At 34.5% G+C, this 21,797-nt stretch overlaps 3 protein-coding genes across 3 annotated transcripts; 2 read left to right on the top strand and 1 right to left on the bottom strand.

The window, feature by feature from the left end:
- Positions 1–2,591: 2,591 nt before the first annotated feature.
- On the bottom strand, positions 2,592–3,294 carry LOC130712574 (uncharacterized). Its single transcript, XM_057562403.1, has 2 exons — positions 3,036–3,294; positions 2,592–2,941 (listed from the first exon to the last, which is right to left on the bottom strand). The coding sequence occupies exons 1-2, from the start codon at positions 3,292–3,294 to the stop codon at positions 2,592–2,594; spliced, it is 609 nt and encodes a 202-aa protein (XP_057418386.1).
- A 2,147-nt stretch (positions 3,295–5,441) lies between these two features.
- Positions 5,442–10,769, top strand: LOC130727944 (E3 ubiquitin-protein ligase APD2-like). Its single transcript, XM_057579256.1, has 10 exons — positions 5,442–5,848; positions 6,677–6,783; positions 6,874–6,996; positions 7,087–7,180; positions 8,177–8,251; positions 8,324–8,403; positions 9,030–9,176; positions 9,438–9,510; positions 9,601–9,949; positions 10,333–10,769. Exons 1-10 carry the CDS (start codon positions 5,605–5,607, stop codon positions 10,406–10,408), a joined length of 1,368 nt encoding a protein of 455 aa, XP_057435239.1. The 5' UTR covers positions 5,442–5,604; the 3' UTR covers positions 10,409–10,769.
- Positions 10,770–14,127: 3,358 nt separating this feature from the next.
- On the top strand, positions 14,128–17,737 carry LOC130727946 (uncharacterized). The gene is made up of 3 exons (XM_057579257.1): positions 14,128–14,435; positions 14,806–15,227; positions 17,158–17,737. The coding sequence occupies exons 1-3, from the start codon at positions 14,202–14,204 to the stop codon at positions 17,597–17,599; spliced, it is 1,098 nt and encodes a 365-aa protein (XP_057435240.1). The 5' UTR covers positions 14,128–14,201; the 3' UTR covers positions 17,600–17,737.
- Positions 17,738–21,797: the final 4,060 nt, after the last annotated feature.

Raw genomic sequence — 21,797 nt, forward strand, 5'->3', positions numbered from 1 at the left:
CTATTATAGTTTCCTTTTGCGTAATTTAGCTTACAGTTTCTCTATTTATAGGCATGATGATATTGATGGGTGCAAAACATGTTTATTTGGTGTGATATATCACGTTTGAAGTAATTCTTGCTTTTGAAACTAAAATTTATAAAAGGCCTTTTGAAATATGTAAGTCGGCATAATATAAATATATTAAAATGATACTACGATTTATTAAAAGAGAAAATACTTAGTGTACTTTAATATATTTTTTACGTTAAAAATAATAATAAATAAAAATTCCACTTATATTTTATACCGTAAAATATTGCATATATTTTTATATTACAACGTCTATCATACAAAGCATCAAATAAAAGAGTTTAATTTAGATGATACTAATTTAATTTGATAGAATTTAAGAGATAAATCAGTCTTTCCAGCAGTTAAGACTCCAGGACATAACACTTAGTTATCTATAAAAGAGTGAAACAAGACATTCTAATAAAAAAAATACACTGATGTTTATCGACCAAGGCATTACACTAATAAAAGTACCCATAACTTGCATGTGAACAATTAATTTAGTTATATAATGATAAAAATATTAAAAATAATTTATGTAAATAAATATCTTAATGAAAAAATGATTTAAAATATATTTGTGGATGTTTTATTCCCCTTAAGCAATATCTCAGGTTTAAATCGTGTACATATATGTAAATAAGACTTGAACTATAACATTAAATACAATAGTAGAAATGAAGACCACCTCCTTGAAAAAAAAATTAAACTCATAACTTTTTCATTTTTCATAGTACTTACTCACTATCCTTCACGATAAAAAAACCTAATTTGCCTACATAAACAAATTAACATATAGAATCAAAATTAAGTAATATTAAAATATGAATTATTAATAAATAATTTAGAAAAAAATAGTTTTAAAATTAAATTTTTCACAATAAAGTATTTGTGTATTATTTGAAAACAATTAAATATATTTATTGATCTATTATATATTAGTAAAAATTACTTGTGAAAGCATAACAGAGGAAATTAATTACAAAAAAAAACTAAATAAATTTAAATTTAGTAAATAATGTTTTCCGCTATTTAAGTTTTTTTTGAAAGAACTATTAAATTTATAGTTTATTATAATTTTAAATTTTAGAATTACTTTTTTGTTGATAAAGCACACATATTATCTTTCCAATGTACCCAAAAAAAAGCACACAAATTATATTATTATTATAACTTATTTGATTATATTAAAAATTTATTATATATTATAAAATATTTCAAACTGGCATAATTTTTTCATAAAAACAAATAAATTAATTATTAAAAATAATTTAATTCTAATTATTAAATTAAATTAATAAATTTGAGTATGTAGTTTTTACACAAATAAAACTTTAAAGTGTCTCAAGATAAATATTTTTAAATTTATAATAATTATAATTAAAAATTATTTTAATATTCATTTAAAGTATAATAATTTTTATATAATATTAAAAAATATTGTAAATAAACCCGTGCAACACACGGGTGTTATATCTAGTTTATTTGTATTAGAATTGTTAATTAAAATAAATTTTTTTTTACAACATAAATTCATATTATTGAAAGCCTTTTAAAACAGGCAAAGAAACATGACCAACAACTGGCAAACCGGCGCAGCTAGAGTGAACAAACCCCACCCAATGACCACAAAGAAACTTTGAGATAGGCCCTCATTAAAATCTTCATAGGAAAAACCCATTGGGAAAAATCTTAGGTAAGGAAAAAGAGTACCCAAATCTGAAAGAGTTCATCCCTTACAAATGAAATCAAATTAAAATATCCCTCCTAAGACTGAACATAACCTCATCAGAACACACCTAATCATATATTTAGATAGCAAGTACCATAAACCAGACTACATGCAAATACTTCTGGCCCAATGACTTGAATGAAACACCATGTCATCCCATATTAATATGTAACCTCCATATTATAAATCCTGCAGCATATCCAACGAACCAAATTAGGCCCCTTCTGCTCAATCAAAAATATGCAAACACAGTACCAGCAACCAGAATAGTCATGATATTGTCATAATGCCTCAGCTAAATAACCTTCTCTTAATACTGTACCACCTCATACTACAGAAACCATGATATGCAAGAGTTAAATCCTTCGATGACAGAGAGAATTTACTCCCTGCACATCTTAACTAGGTACCAGTGCTTCAATGCAGTAAGCCAGACAGTACAATGGGAGGAGAAGAGTGCTTCAGTTACACAATTGCCACAGCACCACTCTGCCATCCCTCCCACTCTTGGCCAAAAAATCAGCTACCTCATTAGCCTCCCTGAGAATGTGTCTAACCCCTAAACAATTCACTAAAGGTATAAGTTGATCAATTTTATACAGTAGCTGGAAAAGCCTCCATGGTCTCCTCTCGTTGCTCCCCACCCAACGAACTGCCACTAATCACTTTCAATAACTACCGTTGTAAATTTGAACTGCTTACAGAACAGAAGAGCGTGATAGATCGCATGTACTTCGGCCTCAAAAGCCCACGTTTGACCTACCTCCAAAGCAAAATAACCCAGGGCTACCCCCCCGATAGTCTCTCAACACCCCACCACACCACTCCTGCCTGGGCCTCCTAGTGTCGACCCGTCCACATTAAACTTTAGGATTGGCGTAGCGGGAGGAACCCATTGCTGCACCGTCCGAACCTTTTTCTTTTTAGGCAGCGAAATATGCTGGATTCCCAAGACAATTTGATTTGCACTATAAGGACAATGATTCCACCACGCTCTCACCCATCCTGTGATACGAGCAAGATGCATGTCCCAAACAGCTTCAGCATTGAATATCCTATCATTAAACCCCATGTCATTACGCTCCACCCACACCGACCAGCATAGCGCGAAGGGAGTCATGTCCCACAAGATGCCATCAGATTTAACCTTTAGCTCTGGCCACATCAGCAGAAGGTCCTTTACAGAATGAGGCATAACCCAACAAGTGCCTTCTCTCTTTATGACTTCACACCATTCTAACCATATCACCCTTACAGTGAAGAAACAAATGGGAAGAGGTCTCTAAATCTGCCACACACAGGCTGCAAACACCCTCATCTGGAAGGCTGAAACCTCTTGACAAAAGGCCAGCCTTAGTTGCTATACGATCCAACTGCAGTTGCCACATGAACGTAGACACCTTCGCTGGCACCATTTTTCTCAATTGTCTTGAGACCACCCAACCAGCTTCAGTCAACCACTTTTCCTCCAATGCACTGCACAGACCCTTTACCGAGTAAATACCCATCTCATCCCCTTTCCAGAACAGCTTATATTAATTAAAATAATTAATTCTAACATAAAAGTCAATTAAGCTAACTACTATATAAACCTATTTATTTTCTTTTGTTTTAGGAAATTCGTCACAAAAAACAATATTCTAAGTATAATTCTCAATGTGATTATTCTAGTTGCAAAAAAAATATTTTCTCAGTGTCTATTATTAGCTCAATATGTTACTTCAACTCTTTGTAATTAGTTATGAATATGTTATAAAAAAAATAACAACACAACGCTGAGATAAAAACACAAATAAATAAAATAATTGTGGGTAAAAAAACCACATTCATAAAAAAAAACTTATAAATCTATGATTTCTTATATCTAAGATAAGTTTTGTTCTTTTAATGAATACGTACATTGTGTCTAACCAACAAGGTGTTGGTCTAGTGGTAATCAAACTAGATTCTAGTAAAAATGAAAGAATATATTAGATTCTTGAGAAAAACATTTATTGGAAAGGGGATATTCAACCGTATCTCGAATGGGTGATGATGACATTTGTCAAGAATCAAAACCAAATTATCTTTGAAAAGAGAGCGCAATTTTTATTTTAAATACACACAATAAACAAAAAATGAACATCCTCATGCATTGCACGAGCCAAAATACAAATTATAATGTCGTCCATTTACAATTATTATTTCCCTCTCCTTTCACTTATATTGGGCTGGTCAGATACTTCCCAAACTCGATTTCATCATCCGGCGGACCACCTCCTCAAGCATGGACGGTTCGGTGACGCTTGTTAGTCACCCCTTTTGTCGGGTTGTATATTTATTATACCATTATTGGCACTTAATTTTATTAGTTGCCCCTTACGGCGGGTTGTATGTTTATGGCGCCATGTTGGCGACCTATATGCTTTATAGAGGGCGAGCTTTATTGCCCAAGTCGAGATTAGAGCAATGTAGCCTGGAAGGCTAGTTGTGGGGGGACATCATGGGGTATTGGTCGTGACCGCCAATCGAAGGGTTATCTCTATAATAAGTCATCCAAGGGCGGCATATGTTCATTAAGACTTGAGACAATTAAGACACTTTGCCCTCATACTTCGGGCACGTGTCTTGTGGACTGGGTGGGACCTGCTCATGATAGGATCCGCCCAGAGTTAGACCTTGGCGCGACTATAGGACGGTTGGGCGAGACCTCCATAGGGCGACCAACTCTCTGGGCCGAGGATTTTTGAGGCCCAAGGGCCCAACTAGTATAGCATTAGGATATTGGACCATCTCACTATAAAAGGGGAGGTCATTCATTGTAAAAATAATCTTATCATTATTGTATTACACTTTCATCTTCTCCTAGCTTTGTCTGCTAGGGTTTTGGATAAAGTCTCTTCTACATGTGAGATCTAGGTCCAGAACATATATATATATATATATATATATATATATATATATATATATATATATCCTATTTCAAAAAAAAAACTTATATATACCCTATACAAATAGTGATTAATGCTTCTCCATCTCTTGTCCTTCTCTTTTTCTTTTATTTTTACAGTAATAAACTTTTTTTTTTTGGTCAAAAGTAATAAACTATATTATCAACAAAAGAGAATCAAGTCCCTTTGATACATCTTCAGCCCAAACACAATCAGATCAGAAAAAGTCCGGAGACATAAAGTCAGTGGCTATATTGCCGAGGCTTCAACAAAAAGCAAATGCAACTCTTCAACTTTGCTTTTTTTTTTGTTATTGGTAGAGCTTGGCCCAAACTACTTTCTTCTTTTTGGGCCCTAAACCGGCCTGTTTTCAATACACTAAGTTCCTTCGACCAAAAAAATAATAATTGTATTGTTTCCTCCATTTTATATCATGAGAAAAGGGAAGATACACTTTCTTTCAGTGTAAACTTTTTCTACACAAACGTCCAATTGTTTTTCCACACATTAAAAATTATAATTGTAATTTAATTAAAGTAAATAAATAGTATAAGTTTTATCCCACATAATATACAATAATTGAATTACAGTGTATTACTTCTTTACCTCAACACCGCACATCTATTTGTAACAAACACTTACCTATATAAAGTTTTGTAAGTATTACAGAATCCGAAACGTCGAGGGAAATAAGCAACGGTCTAACACACTTTCCCAGCTACCTCATCATTTTCCAACCAACATTCCCACGAAGAAGAAAACAGGAAACAAGACCCGCAGTTACAGACCTAACCTATCCTCACTTCACTTCAATGGCCCTCTACTCTATCACACCACTGCTTCATCGTTTTCTTTCTCCCCCTCACTTCCTCTGTTACTCTCCCCACAATGGCCGAGCCTCATTCCGCCGCCGCTCCTCCTCCTCCTACTTCTTCCGCGGATAACCGTGACGCTTCGACGTCGGGTGAAAATGCGGCGGAGAACGGCTCTCGGGATGGATTACGGTCACCGGAGTCTCGGCGCGTGAACATCACGTTCGGAAGGTCCAGGTGGAGTCTCGGCGCTGACTCTGCCGTTAATAGGGATGATAGGTGGTCCTGCTTCGCTGTCATCTTCAGCTTTTGGTTCTTCGGTGCGTAAATGCACTCTGTTCGTAACACAGTTCTTAATTTAGCTTAATTGTAATTTAGTTTCTTTCAATTTGTTTCATGTTAATCTTCCTGCCTGCAGTGCTTCTATTTCTCGTTAGCTCACCATTTTAGGTGCTAATGAATGAATTTAGATTGTTAAAACCCTAATTTACTTAATTTAATGTTATATTTTGGTGAACCAAATTACTAATTTAGCTCTGATATTTTTTAAATTAATTTGAAGTTAATGTGGCAACCTTACAGAGATTGTTATTTTATGAGCATGGTTTCCAAATTGAGATTATGTTAGGGTGTGTTTCTGAGTTTTTAGGTGGAAGGATTTGAGGTGAAGGGGAGGGGAGGGCAAGGAGGGTAAGCCCTTCCCTTGTTTGCAAATTGGGAGTCTAAAACCCTCAAGAGAAGGTTTTAGAGGGGTGTTGGGAGGTTTCTTTACATACCCTGGGCCTGAAGCCTTCCCGCTTCTTAAAAACTCACAAACAAGGGAAGGGCGGCTTCCCTCTAAAACTATACTCGCAAACACACCCTTAGTCGTGATATTTGAAATTGCAGATCAATATAGCTGATTCAGGCGCATTGGCAAACCTCTTGATATAGTTGTTCACTTACCGTTACGCCATTTGAAGCTTTCAAAAGTTTTAACTTTTAAATTGGGGCTATATTCATGGAATCCTTAATATTGCAAGAATTTACCGATAGACGCTGATGATACCACATAAACCTTAAGAAGCATTGAGACTTTAAAATTGTAGTCGTATCATGTTAGAGCCATGTTAGAAATGTATTTATGAGATTATGTTGCAATTGTACAGTTTCGGTGACTTTGATATTGGGGGTGTATGGGTCGATGATCGTCGTTCTTGGTCCAGAATCTTCAATTGCTTTCCAACCTAGCCCTGTGTTCGTGCAATATGTGAAGGTTGGTTTCAGTTACTGTCTATTGTTGTTCCTTCTTTTTTACAATGTTTTTATTAGTGAGTGACATGTAATCTGGGTTTGTTTGCATTAGGTAGAAAACTTAGATGCAAAGCCAGGACCCATTCTTTATGGTACATATCAATATCCACCTCTTGATGTTGTTACCACTTGGGGAGAAACTCGTAATGTATCTCTTCCTTCTGGGTCACATAAGGCAAGTAATTTATCTCTCAATATTGGATTTTGTTCTGAAACCTCACATTCCTGTGGATGAACTAACACCCTTTTTTTTTTCCTTCCCAAGGAATGGAGATACTATCTGAATCGAGGGTCTCAAGTAAATATTTCGTATCGGTTGATCCCTGAGAGCTCCTCTATTTTCCTTATAATTGCTGATGGTATTTTTTCTACGTGAGATTTTTGTTGTTTTCTTTTTATGAATTTCTTTCTGCTGGAACTACAACTCATTTGTTACGTATAAAGAAGTGTGGGATGAGTGCTGCACAGTTTGTGAATTTCTGAATCAGCTTCAATAAAACTTTCATGAAAACATCTAGGTGACCTGTGAATCCAACATAAAACAGAAAAAGAAAAGGGTGAATTATAAAGCTAGGGCTGATAATATAACAATAACATATAAGAGAAGGGGAAGGGAGGGTAAGCCTTCCCCTTATTTGGATGTTCAAAATCCTACAGAACTCCCCAATTTGGGGAACTTATAAAAACACCTGGATGAGGGGTTTTAGAGGGTTTTCATAAATACATCAAACCCTTCCGGCCCACTGCCCGTTCCTCCCTTTTAAAAAACTCCCTAAAAAGGGGAGGGCTTTCCACCCCCTTCCCTTTCTTCCCCTCCAAAACTCAACTCACAAACATAGCCTTAGAGAAGTCTCGACCTTCCTTATATCAGGAAGAGGATACAATAAGTGGTCATGAAGTTTATGCATCTAGCCACCTTCAGGAAACTCCCAGCTGCACTTGGGAGTAGTAAACTATGCTAGACAACACCCAACTCATTCAATGCATTGACCTTGGGAACAGCCACGGCTAGCCCTTAAAGTGCAGCTTTATTCACCCTTGTGGACTTCAATTATGGAGTGACCCAAAAACATTAAGATGGAAATTAATGAAAATATTCCAGAATCCATAGACACAACTTGTGTGGACAATGTATCATGAAGCCCCAAAAATAGACTGAACAGTTATAGGAGAGGATAGCTCTAAATGTTTATCATTAAGATCTTAATTCTGTGGTTCAATCATAAACATCAGATTCAGATTTCAAAATTTTCTGAAAGTAACTTTACAAATGGTTATGATTTGAGGTCAAACTATATTTTTGTATGCTTATAATATATTTACTAAACATCTTAACCACTTTCCCTCATTTGCAGGGACAGAAGGCCTCTCTGTGTGGCTGGAGAACCCAACACATCCTAATACAACTCTGTCTTGGAACATAATCCAGGGTATGACAGTGGTAAAGGAACAAACTTGTATTCGTATTAATGGTATCATGTTGTTGATTCTTTTTTTCACAGGAACTGGTATGATTACACAGGAGATATTCTCATCAACAAGTTATTATGTGGCCTTGGGTAATTTGGGTGAGGAGGTGGAGGTATATTTCTATTTTTATACCATACTTGTTCCTGTTGTTGGCATAAATAATTAGAATCTTCAGAATGATTGAAAGCCATGTTATGTTTCCTTTCAGGATCTACAAATGAAATTTTAGGTTAAAATACCCCTTAAATTAGTTAAAACTGCTAAACAGATTAGTTAGTGTTTTTCTCATAATAATAATTATAATAATAATATTAATAATAATAATAATAATAATAATAATAATAACAACAACAACTCAGAATCCCATTTTCTCTTTTTCTTTCTTTTCATTTCATCTTTTCCCTATAATTTGAACACATTAATTTTATTTCAATTGAAGACCTTTAATTTGCACTGTATTTGGACATGATCAGTTTCAGAAAAGGCCTTGCATTAAGTTAAAATGGTTTTAGAGTAATGATAATTCTGGACCAGACTGTTCATAGGGTTGGAAATTTGGTATTTGATGCATGTCTTATTGTAAGATTCTTTTTCATATATCTAAAAAATCAGTGTTTTTTTTTCTGTTCCTTTATTATGATTTTTAAAAGGCTTTCATATTGTTGAACAATTGTATTACTTTTTTTTGTCATAACTTATCATTTGTAATTACTTTCTAAGTTTGTTCTTGTTGAATAGGTCGAGTTAAACCTCAGCGTAAGGGCCTTCGTGCATAATACAACAAATGCTTACTACAAATGTGCTCTGACTAGCAGTCCATGCAGTTTGAATATTTTCTTTCCCAATGGAAATGCAGCTGTCTTAGTTTCTCCTGCTCCACAACAGGCATGATTATCATCGTTACTCACTTCAAAGAAATAGTCATTCTTACAAATCTTTAATGGGACACAGTTTTAATGAGGCAACCTAGCATTCTGGTTTATATTAAATGCTGGAATCTTGAAAATTCTGCATTTCTTCCTTTCTGAAGGAAAAAAGGATCCTTAGGCACTAGTGAAATATATATTCTATTACTTCAATGTGGAGATGGAACATATTTCAATTCATCCTGTTTATTTGTGTTTTCTTTTCTTTACTTTGGTTCAGAACACCTCCAATAATGAGTGGTATGTCAAACTGTCCTATGGACCCAGATGGATGACATATATTTTTGGCATAGGTAGACCCTTTATGTAGTTAGACTCCTTACCTTACCTTATCAATCTTGAATGGTTTTATATGTAACTATTTATGCTACATCTCCTTACAGGTGGATTAACTTTGCTTCTGTTCTGGACCTTCAACTACTTGAACAAGCTCCATTGTGCCCATGAAGATAGAGCAGGAGTTGGATCTGAGGGAAATGGACCTCAGAGAGAACCTCTGCTTTCTCGCAAAGATGATGATCTTTCGAGTTGGGGTTCATCGTATGATTCCTTGTCACAGGATGAGGAAGATCTTGACTTTCACATAGGAGGTTCCGTTGACGGGAAGCTATTAGTTGATGGTGAAACCAGTAATAACACCCGGCGTCTTTGTGCAATTTGCTTTGATGCACCCAGGGACTGCTTCTTCCTTCCATGCGGGCACTGTGCTGCTTGTTTTCCATGTGGAACTAGGTAAATTCATGTCATCAAAACTAACCCTTCGAATTCCTAGAGCAATTTGTTTTAACAAGAACATAGGTATTTCATTCTCCCCTGATATTTTCTTATAGTTTTTCACTATAAAAAACTAGCACATGTCTGAGAATTCTCATTTCAGAAGAAAGATTGAACATGTAAAATGTCCTAGGAATTTGGTTCCCATTTATTCAAAATGGTTTTGACATGCTAATAAAAATGTGGTGATCAATCTTCCGAAGCACCAAAAAAAATGTGCTGATCAACTTTATAAGTTATCAACAATCATTATTCTGTAGGTTATATTAATAGTGGCATACATCTCAATACATTAGGCACTACTTATGCTTATTCTTGTAAGTCCAATCTTATCTATGCAGGATAGCAGAGGCATCAGGTACTTGCCCTGTTTGTCGTAGGAACATGAAGAAGGTGAGGAAGATTTTTACTGTCTGATTAGTGTCCTGTCTAGCATCAAAGTCGGAGACTAAATGAATAGCCACTGGAACACAGATTACTTTTTTCAGTATTCATTCTGTTCGTGCCAATCATTGACAACGATCAAGCTAATGGTACCTGCTAGACTGCTAGTGAGGGTTGTATCGGCCATTGTATTAAAACCTGAGAAGGTGTGGTGGATGGATAGCACAGGAATTGTATTACTAGTTTTTTTCATGAACTTCTTGCTATTTTTTTTTTAAATGTGGCTTATGTAACTTATAGGTCTAACTTTTATAAAGATATGTTCAACGTGATGGTCGTTAGCAATTAAAAAGATGAAGTCAGTAAGAGAAAAGTGAATAAAAGAGATATAAAAATATCTTAATTGGTATATAAAAGAAAACAGGGCATATCTTTCCTAAGGTTGTGTTTGGATGAGGTAATATTTGAGGGGAATGTAATTTTAGAGGGTATTTTAAATCCCTTCAATTAAAATACCCTGTTTGGATATCTAATGTGGGGAATTCTCAAATTACTAGTAATTAAATGAGGTAATTTACTCAATAGGATTTAGGGTAATTGAAATCACCTCAAAATATGAAGGAATTTCAAATTTTTCATCTCTCCCTTAACCCTATCTAAATTCAGTCAAAAAAAATAATCTCGGCTTAAAACCCTAAAATCGGCCATAAACTCGAAAGTCGGCCAAAAACTCAAAAATCGGCCCAAAACACTAAAAATTGGACCGACAGTCAAAATCTGTCGAAAAACAAAAAGTTGGTCCCAAACATTAAAATCGGCCTAACTCTCAAAAATCGGTCGAAAACTCGAAAGTCAGCACAAAACCCTAAAAATTGGCCGATAGCCCTAAGAATCAGCCGAAAACGTGAAAGTCGGCCCAAAACTCAAAAATCGACCCAAAACCCTAAAATCGGCAGAAAACTCAAAAATCGACCCAAAACCGTAAAAATCGGCCAGACTCTCAAAAATCGGCCGAAAACTCAAAAATCGGTGGATAATCCTAAAAATCGGGCGAAAACGTGAAAGTCAGCCCGAAACTCAAAAATCGACCCAAAAACCTAAAATCGGCTTAAAACCTGAAAGTCGGTCCAAAACCCTAAAAATGGGCTCGACTCTCAAAAATTGGCCGAACACTCGAAAGTCGGCACATAACCCTAAAAATCGGCCGAAAACGTGAAAGTCGGCCACATACTAAAAAATCGACTCAAAACCCTAATTAGCCGAAAACTCAAAAATCAGCCGAAAACTCGAAATTCGGCTGAAAACTCAAAATCGGCCCAAAACCCTAAAAATCAGCCCAAACCCGAAAAGGTCGTGTTTTAGGTTTTTCGGTCAATTTTTGAGTGTCGGGCCGATTATTAGGGTTTTGTGTCGACTTTTGAGTTTTCGGCCGATTTTTAGGGTTATGGGCCGATTTTTGAGTTTCGAGCCGACTTTCACGCTTTCGGCCTATTTTTAGGGTTTTGGGCCGCTTTTTCGGGTTTTGTGTCGACTTTTGAGTTTTCGGCCCATTTTTTTGAGTCGGGTCGATTTTTAGGGTTATGGGCCGATTTTTGAGTTTCGAGCCGACTTTCACGTTTTCAGCCTATTTTTAGGGTTTTGGGCCGCTTTTTAGGGTTCTGTGTCGACTTTTGAGTTTTCGGCCAATTTTTAGGGTTATGGCCGATTTTTGAGTTTCGAGCCGACTTTCACGTTTTCGGCCTATTTTTAGGGTTTTCTAGCCATTTTAGGGTTTTGGGCCGCTTTTTAGGGTTTTGTGTTTACTTTTGAGTTTTTGGCCGATTTTTTAGAGTCGTGCCGATTTTTAGGGTTTTCGGCTGATTTTTTGGTTTTCGACCGACTTTCGGGTTTTTGCCCACTTTATAGGGTTTTGTGTCGACTTTTAAGTTTTCGATCGATTTTTGAGAGTCGGGGTGATTTTTAGGGTTTTCGGCCGATTATATTAAGTTGAAAAAATTTAAATGAAGGAAATTCAATTATATTACCCAAACAAAGAATTTTACAATTAAGGGTATTTCACCATTTTATCCAAACAATAAAATTTGAAATTCAAGGGAATTCAATTGAATCAATTGAATTCCCTAGCATTTAAAATCTCTTGAATTTCTACAATCTCTCATCCAAACACAACCTAAGAGTGCTTCGAACACATAATTTCCCTAGGGACCTCAAAACTTAACAAAAATAAATATTTTTTTTACAAAGAAACATTTGCCTTTTTTCATCTTTGATTAACATGGGCCAATAACCCACATTATAGGACTTTAAATGCAATCATTTTATTGCTAAAAGTGGCATTCATTATACAAACCATGACAATGCCTAAGAATTTGATCTACTCTACCTTATTCTCAAGGGTGTATCTTTTAATTACTCTATTAGAGCATCTTCTTAACGGGTAGGATTCGTCCCTCAACAAAAATTATCATATATGCCATATTTTTCTTTTATAGCTAATTAAAATCTTGATATTTAATTTCAGTAGCTTTATAATTAGCATAATTATCAAACAAAGGATGAATGAACTATTAAGATAGAATTTTTCTCACATGGGAACTCCTTGAAAACGAAGTCACACTCTCATCTTCAACAGTATGCACGATGTTTGATAGGTTATCTAATCTACTACTCAATTTTCCTTTCTCTTTTTGTCCTAGATCTTTAAGCCAAACACATGGAGAAGTAGATCATTCTTCACTACCTCTTTCATTTTCAAGTTGAGCCTCCTTTATGGTTACACAAATGGTTTAAAATCCTCTTCCATGGCATTTTTGTCCATACAAATGGACTCAAATCACCAATGGTATGTTCCCTAAACACTCTTGAAAGTTTGTTCTATTCAATTTAAGTCAACTCACTTAAAATCATTATAGCTTCTCTTTTACTTATATTGGGGCATTTAATTAACACTTGTGAACCCTTTTATGGGGCATTTAAGTCCACACTCTTAAGTTCGTTCTATTCACAAGCTCTTGAATTTGGATTGAAATGTTATTACGAACAAGATTTAGCGTGGTTGCAACATAGTTGCGAATTGTCTAAGGAAGCTTGGTGCTCGAGAAACGTGATGGGTGTCTGAGTGTTTAATGTTCCGAACGTTGAGTTTTTGAGGGACTCTTTTTCATTTTCTGTTTCTTAGTTTTCCTCTTCTGTATAGTTTTTCATTGCATTAGAAAAGAATGTGACATCTAATATTTTTTATTTTAAATCATTATAATTAACACAAAAATTTTACAAGAGAAAGACTATACTTTTTAATCTAAATAAATATAGTTGTAAATTTTTGAAAATTAAAATTCAAGCCGTCATTAATATCACATATCACATTCAAATCCAAACTACCCTGAATATTTTCCTCTTTAAAATTCATGCCGTCATTTTTTTTCTTGGATGACTGAAATTGCTAAATTATGCATCCAAGTGTTTGACTCAAAATTAACTGATAACATATATGATCAGTAAAAAATAAACGGTTGAGTTATGACCATATGATTTTAAAATCTAAACCATTAATTTTTGAATGAATGCTCATAAAAAATTACTGTTTGACTTTTTTTAAGTAAAAAATTACTGTTCCACTTTAGAAGGTGCATAACCTATCTACCTTTTTTCCTATGATCTATCTACCTGAGAGTTCAAAATTATATAAAATCAGAACATAATCTTTTCTCCAGCATTGTACTAGAAACCTGTCATCATGATGTTTTTAAAACAGTAAAAGATATATATAAACATATCATATCATAGGTATCAATCTATGAGATAATCCAAAAAAAATCAATTTTCTATGAGCAGTGACCGCACACGAACGAAGAGGAGAAGAGAAGAGAAAACAGGAGAAGGAGAAGAAGAAGCCATGGGTGTGGACTACTACAAGATTCTTCAGGTTGATAGAGGAGCCAGCGATGATGATCTCAAGAAAGCGTATCGAAAGCTTGCTATGAAGTGGCACCCTGATAAGAACCCTAACAATAAGAAAGAGGCTGAAGCTAAATTCAAGCAAATCTCTGAGGCCTATGATGTATGTGCACACACCCTTTATCTCAATTTTTCCTTCAATGCATGCAAAATTTGATTTTGAAAGCAATTTCAATTTGATTTTGGTTTTTCAATTTCCCTTCAAAGTTGCAGTTTTTATCTAGGGTTTCGGGTGTAGAGTTGTTTTGAACTTGTGGGGTGTTTTTGTTTTGTATTTTTTCTTAACAGAATACCCAAAGTTGAAATTTTTCTCAAGGGTTTTCGATTTTTAGTTTGTGGGTGTTCCTAATTTTTTGAATCTAAAAAGCTGAGGTAGGGTTTAGTTTAGCACTGTTCTAGATTTGATATTTCAGGAGTTTATGAAATTTTATCTGAGGGTTTTTCTTTTTGCCAAATTTTTGAATTTTGAACAGGTTTTGAGTGATCCACAAAAGCGGGCAGTGTATGATCAATATGGTGAGGAGGGGTTGAAGGGGCAGGTGCCGCCGCCTGGTGCCGGTGGTTTTCCCGGTGGCAGCAATGGTGGGTCAGCGTCTTTCCGGTTCAATCCGAGAAGCGCAGATGATATATTTTCAGAATTTTTTGGGTTTTCAAGCCCCTTTGGTGGAATGGGGGACATGGGTGGCCGTGCTGGTGCCTCTGGATTTTCCAGGAGTGGCATGTTTGGTGATGATATCTTTACTCAATTTAGGAATGCAACAACTGGTGAGGGCCCTAGCCATGCGCCGAGGAAAGGTGCGCCCATTGAAAGAACATTGCATTGTAGTTTGGAGGATTTGTATAAAGGGACTACCAAGAAAATGAAGATTTCAAGGGATGTTACTGACTCCAGTGGGTAAGATGTCTACTCTTTCTGGCATCCTTGTTTTACTTCTAATTTCTTACAGGAGATTGTTTTATTGGATGATTTGTTTTGATTTATTTCAGTTGGCTTGATCAATTTGATTGATTCAAATATTAAAGATTTGTTGTCTTGTCTGCTCTAGTGACTTTCTACTCTTAAAGTGGCTGATTCTGATATTAATGAGATTTATATCATGTGTTGTTTTGATAAGTTACTCTTCAGTCCTTATGGGGCTTTGCTCATTATCATACTTTATGCTCCAAGATTCAGAGACTTCAAAATAGTAGTCGTATTTGTGTTGAACACATCACACACTTCAAATATGTGTAGTTGTATTATGCAATTTTCACCTTTTTGAATATTCATGAACAACTTTTGAAATTTGCTCATGCTATATTTAGCACTTAGTATCATGGACATGGGTTCTGCATTATGTTTATGATTTCATTCAAGAGATCAATGGAAAAGACTTTATTTTTTAAAGTTTTTCCCACTAGTTCAAATTAGTTGTGATGCGGATGCTTTTAAATCAGCTAATATGCAGGGTTGTCTTTAGCGGCCCCTGGCTGCTCCTGGTTTTTGCATAGCGGTGCGTACTGTTGCACCGCTAAAGAGGTGGAAATAGCGGTTCTTGCGGCGCTATGTCACCGCTATCCAATGAGATTGTTGAAAAGCTAAAAAATTACATCAAAAAGTTAATGTTAGGGCATTTTTGGGTTAGGAAACATAATGAAAAAGGTCTGGTTTGAAGTGGATGAGTAGGAAGGGATCTGCAGCTTGGATAGTAGTAAAAGTAATTAAGAGGAAGATTTGGACCTAGAAGAGGATAATTGATGATTCCTATTGATGAAATTTCTATTCGAATTTTTATGTTTTTAGGCAATTTAAAAAGGCTTAAACTTCTTGCCTTCTTGGTTACCTTGACTTTGTTGGTATTTCCTTCTATGTTTTGTTTTAGAACCTATGAACTTTTTTATTAGTTATGAATGCCATGATTTTGTGAATTTTGTATCATTTTTTAGCATTTAAATGTGTATACTGTATAGTATTAATCATATAAACAACATAAAAAATTAAGCATATCTGTCGTCCTGCAATGTGCTATACCACTTAAGGATTTTCGGGGTTGGCCAAATACATGTTGCTATTCAGCATTGACAACACTGTAATATGATTAACTCTCTCTAGGTCATATTTTATCTTATTATTCTTTCACAAGACTATTTATTTTCAAAGTTTTTCTCAAATTTAGATTAGTTGTGATGCATAGCTATGAGCTGATGAGTTTGCTTTTAAATCAGGCAATGTAACTCTATGTCACATTTCCTCTAATTATTCTTTCACTTCTATATGTATTTGAGGACCCTGAATGTTATATTAGCCAATTGCTTTGTTTTCTTCATTAATCATTCCATTAGATCTGTCTTTGGTGGGATAGTGTATATTGGAGAACCTTTCCTAGGAGATGGCTTTTCATAATCAGTAAAGGAGTAGTGCTGATTTTGTTGCATGTAAATCTTTGCATTGTTACCTTGCTTTCGAAGGCAGGTTACTGAAGATTTGTCATTTAGTTTTGACATTTAAGAATCATGTTGGTTGGAGTTAGCTACATAAGACAGATTGTGAGAATTCCTTTATTGTTTCCAAATATAGGCTTTGGTTTAGGTTTAGGAGGATTGTGATGTGAAAGGGTGTGCAATATATGAGAATACTATTATGATGTGAAAGGTGTCCAATATTACATGATTTTGACTACTTAGCGCATGTTTTGAAATTCTTCTACAATTGATTCTAACGGCAAAATCAGTTTTGTAGGGAAGTTTTTGTGAGTACTACCTTCTGGGTGCCATACTTGATTATGGGAAAAAATAAGCTGATTCAAACATGAGATTAATCTTCTATGTGTTTTCTTCTTGGGTAGGAGGCCAACCAGTGTAGAGGAAATACTTACAATTGAGATCAAGCCAGGTTGGAAGAAGGGGACAAAAATAACTTTTCCTGAAAAGGGAAATGAACAGAGAGGAGTTATCCCTGCAGACCTTGTCTTTATCATTGATGAGAAGGCTCATAGCGTCTTCAAGAGGGATGGCAATGATCTTATCTTCACCCAGAAGATATCTCTGGTAGAAGCGCTGACAGGATACACGGCGCAGGTTACAACCCTTGATGGGCGAAGTCTTACCATCCCGGTTAATTCCATCATCAGTCCGACATACGAGGAAGTTGTGAAAGGAGAGGGTATGCCCATTCCCAAAGAGCCTTCCAAGAAAGGGAACTTGAGAATTAAGTTCAATATCAAGTTTCCCTCCAGGCTTACATCAGAACAAAAAAGTGGTGTTAAGCGATTATTGTCATCTCCATAAGCACTGATGGTAGCTCTTCTTGAGATTTAAGTTGTTTTATCCTTAGTTTTGATTGTTTTTTTAAGTGGAAATTCTTGCCTTTGTGAATTGGATTTCAAGAACAGTTTATTTTTAATATTTATTAACTGTTTCATGTCTCTTCTTTGGGCATTTGTAGTTAAATATTTTAACCATTATTTGCTATTTTGCTTCCTTTGGATAAAAGTTGCATTCAAGGCAACGAAAAGTAACAGAAGGTTGCTTCCATGTTTTTCACATTAGATAGTGTTATTTACCGGAGGAGTTTATTATGCACAAGTAAAAACTTGTGCATAGTTACACCATGTACCTTTTTACCTGCTAGTGCAGGTTTACAGTAATTTTGATTTTTTTTAAATTCAAATATTTAATATATTAAAGTATGATTAGTTAAATACTTAGTGAATAACCCACATTTACCGACCCAGAACTTCAACCCAAAACCCAGCAACCCATCCCACCCCACCACCCAAGCCACAACCACCAATGAAGCTCTGGGATGTTGTTCTTGTTTGGATTATGGGTTCGTTGTTATGGGTTTCGGATTTTCACTTCAAGATGGTGAGACGTTGCAGATGATTAACCCAGATTTGCTGCTCACCACCCCATTCCCACCGCAACCCACAACTGCAAATCGACCCCGACCCCCACCCCCAAGTCTGTGGAAAAGCTGCGAGCTCTGGCACCTCCCTCTGTTATTTCCAATTTTTTCTTCTTTTTCTTTTGATGGTTCATGTTTTACCTTTAGATCTGTGTGGTGGTGGTGAAGTTCATGTTTTTCCAGGGAAGAATGAAGATGCAGATGGGTACCGAAGTAGAAGAAAGGAGAGGGATCGAGTTCAGGTACGAGGAGATCGGGTTCGATAGGCGGTTTGGCGAATTCAGTTTATGTTTCGCCGAGGCGGAGTAGCACCGGAGGATTGGTCCAGAGGCCGTCAGTGTCTGGGTATGAGTTTCAGAGGTTCAGATCGAACCAGATCTTGTTTTTTCTCACAGTTCAAAAACCCCCCAAACCCCACAGTGATTCATAGAAAAAGAACACGAAATGGCAGGAAAAAAGGTGAAAGCTTGAACGCATCTGGGTTTTTTTCTTCAATCTGGGGTTTTCAAGGTTGTTCTGAGTGCGACCATGGCGTCAAGCTTCTGGAAATGTTGGATATGGGGTTTTCAAGGTTGTTCTCAGTGTGTGGGTTCTTTGAAATTGAAATGTTGTTGCTTGCTGAGATTTACATTTGGTTTTGTTTGTAAAGCTTGAATCTTTGGAGAAAAATATATGGTGTTGTATCTGTATCTTAGTGCTTAAAGTTGCCTAAGATGAGTGATGAAGATGATAAGATTAAGGATAAATGTTTGATGAAGAAAATATGTTTTTTGAATTTTTTTAAAAAAATCTGAAAACCTACAACAATGGGTCAAAAGCCCCATGTGCAACCTTACACCACTTTATAAATTTTTCCTTATTTACCATTCCGAATTTCCAATGCATTACCAAAATGGACGTTCATGTCCTAATCAGATATACACTTAAGTAGGATTTGGTAACAAAGCAGCACATATGGATTCTGTGCCATATTAAGAAGAACACAACATGACATTGGGCCTTGGACGGCATATTTTAATTTCGTGGAAATTGATCGAACATGAGTAAACATAATATAACTCTCTCTTAAGACTTTTAAACATAAAAAATGTTCCTCTTTTTTTTTCTTCATATAAAAAACGTTTCTCATTGACATTTAATTTAATTTTTTTATCAAAACAATTTAAAATCACTTCTTAAAATTTCTTAAAATGTAAAATATTTACTATATTTGTATACAAATATAAATGAAATTTTACTATTCAAAAAATAACTTAAAGTAAAACCACTTTTTTTAAGCCAATGATAAACTAGTATTTCAAAAGCTACTAGAAAAATGCGTTTGTTTTATTTTACTTTTAGAAAAATATCTCTGTTATCAATTAAAATATTTTAAACTGTTTGTTCTAGCTTTTAAAAAAATTCTAAAAAATAGATTATTTGGAAAAATTACTTTATAGTGCGTTTATTTTAACTTAATTTTTGAAACAAATCAATTTTTTATTAAAAAAAATTTAAGATTTTTGTTTCAGTTTTTCAAAAAATATTTATTTTGGAAAAATATATTATGTGAAAAAACTACTTAATATTAGCTTATGAGGAAAAATCTATTATGATAATGAGAAAGAAGATAAAAAGAAAATTAACTAGTGTAGTCAAATGCAAATCAGATTATGGATATCTCAAAATCTTTAAAATTAGTCTTTTTTAGAGAGCCTTATTAGTTTTTCATATGAAAGAAACACATAATAAAGAAATGATCAGATTTGTGTTTTTTTTCAAGTGCATACATAAACAACTTAAAAAATATAAGGATGTTTTTTTTTATAGAAAATAAGTGGTTATATCACAAAATAAGCAACAATAAACGAACTCTATATAATATTCAATTGATTTCAATTTTTTATATCCAATCGAATATTAAACATGTCTGGTAATATGCAATTAAAACTAAGATTTTATTCTAATGACTTGGAGTTACGTAACACAACAAAAAGAATTATTGTTATGTTTCATCTTGTTCTGCCACATTCCGTACTCTGTTTCGTCACTAAACGCTACCTTAGTCAGTTCTTTATGAACAAATTGTTGGAAATATATTAAAAATGTGATTGTTGTGGTACCTTAAGTCAAATCAAGTTGTTATACCTAAAATGATGTGTATCAATAAACATACATGCTTGGATTGAGTCATACATGCTCTAAACTTTAAATGTTATTATTATTATTATTTGCAAAGTAAACCTTCAAACAGTTCCCAACCATTCTTCTCCTCTGCATCACCAAGACTTTGTTCCAAAGCAGAGGCGTCGGGCACCATCATTTTCATCATTCATCGGTCACGATCTCCAGATGTTGCCCTCTCTATCATCAATAAGTCTCAATGGTTAAAACCCTATCACGTATGACAATAAACTAGTAGACCACTATTGTGGGTATCATACCTAAAACAATTTTTAGGTACCACAAAATTCACCTGTTAAAAAATGTATTTATAATTTAATATTGTTAACTTTTTAACCCAGCCCTCAGTTTTTTTCATTGGAGCACTTTTTTTTCTTCTTATTTTACCCTTTGAAGGGTATTTTTATCTCTTCTCATTTTTTTTTTTTATATGGGACATTATATGAAAAAACGTCAATTAATGTTCCATTGAAATTCTAAGCGTATAGTTATTGTGAAACAAATTTTTTCTCTCAAAATAAACAATTATTTTGAAATGGAGGGAGTAATTACACATTAGGATAATTTTGTTGTTGTGTCAAATTTGCTTCCACGATTTGGGTCATGTTCGAGTATTCGTTAGCACTTGATGATTACGGAACATATGGTCTTTTTACTTTGTTTTATTCTTTTTATTTTCATTTTTTATCACATTTAGTCTCAAATAGGGTTTTTACTTTTTAGGCTTAGTTTGAGTCTTTTTGCATTTTTAACATGGTTATTTACATTTAGTCCTTTTTAGTGTTTTATTGTACTTTTAGTCCTCAGTTTTGTTTATTTTGATTTTAGTCCCTAGTCAAGAGTGTCTGAGAAAACATATTTTTTAATCTAAAACAAACGCGCTATAAATAATAAGCTACATTTAGTAACTTGTAAAAAACTATAAGCTACTAAAATAGTCTCTTTTACCAACTAAGAGTGCATTTGTTTCAGCATTTTAAAACTTTTTTTTAATTAAAATCATCTTTTTAACTTCTTAGCGTTTGTCTCACCTTTTCAAAAATAATCATTATTTATAAAAAAGTAAAAAAGAGATTATTGACCTTTTTCTTTTTTATTACAGAGAAAAAAAAAAACAAAATTACATCCAAATAGAGAAGAAGAATCAATATGGAAGGAGGAAACCTTCCAACCCAACCCTCTTGCATTGTAAGCTTAGCTAGTGCGTCCGCTCGGGAAATATGAACGACAGTTACCTGCCAAGTCTTTGATAACAACTCTCAAATGTAAATAATTTCATCTCCATGTCAATAGTGGTGCACGTCAGTGTAGATTATTGACTTTGATTAGCTTATTAAAATTAATCTATTTTTCAATAGATGAAAGCGAACATTAAAAAGATTTTTTAAAAACATAAATCAGCTTATAATTTTCATA

This window comes from Lotus japonicus, chromosome 1 (genome assembly GCF_012489685.1).
Source record: "Lotus japonicus ecotype B-129 chromosome 1, LjGifu_v1.2".
NCBI lineage: Eukaryota > Viridiplantae > Streptophyta > Magnoliopsida > Fabales > Fabaceae > Lotus > Lotus japonicus.

What these genes read in the sequence shown, in the direction of transcription:
- LOC130727944 (XM_057579256.1), top strand. Translation starts at nt 5,605, where the DNA reads ATGGCCGAGCCTCATTCCGCCGCCGCTCCTCCTCCTCCTACTTCTTCC. An exon ending in TGTTCGTGCAATATGTGAAG is followed by an intron (nt 6,784 to 6,873) that starts GTTGGTTTCAGT and finishes TGTTTGCATTAG; the next exon opens with GTAGAAAACTTAGATGCAAA. An exon ending in GACATATATTTTTGGCATAG is followed by an intron (nt 9,511 to 9,600) that starts GTAGACCCTTTA and finishes ATCTCCTTACAG; the next exon opens with GTGGATTAACTTTGCTTCTG.
- LOC130712574 (XM_057562403.1), bottom strand. Translation starts at nt 3,294, where the DNA reads ATGGGTATTTACTCGGTAAAGGGTCTGTGCAGTGCATTGGAGGAAAAG. An exon ending in TTTGTTTCTTCACTGTAAGG is followed by an intron (nt 2,942 to 3,035) that starts GTGATATGGTTA and finishes TGATGTGGCCAG; the next exon opens with AGCTAAAGGTTAAATCTGAT.
- LOC130727946 (XM_057579257.1), top strand. Translation starts at nt 14,202, where the DNA reads ATGAGCAGTGACCGCACACGAACGAAGAGGAGAAGAGAAGAGAAAACA. An exon ending in AAATCTCTGAGGCCTATGAT is followed by an intron (nt 14,436 to 14,805) that starts GTATGTGCACAC and finishes AATTTTGAACAG; the next exon opens with GTTTTGAGTGATCCACAAAA. An exon ending in GATGTTACTGACTCCAGTGG is followed by an intron (nt 15,228 to 17,157) that starts GTAAGATGTCTA and finishes CTTCTTGGGTAG; the next exon opens with GAGGCCAACCAGTGTAGAGG.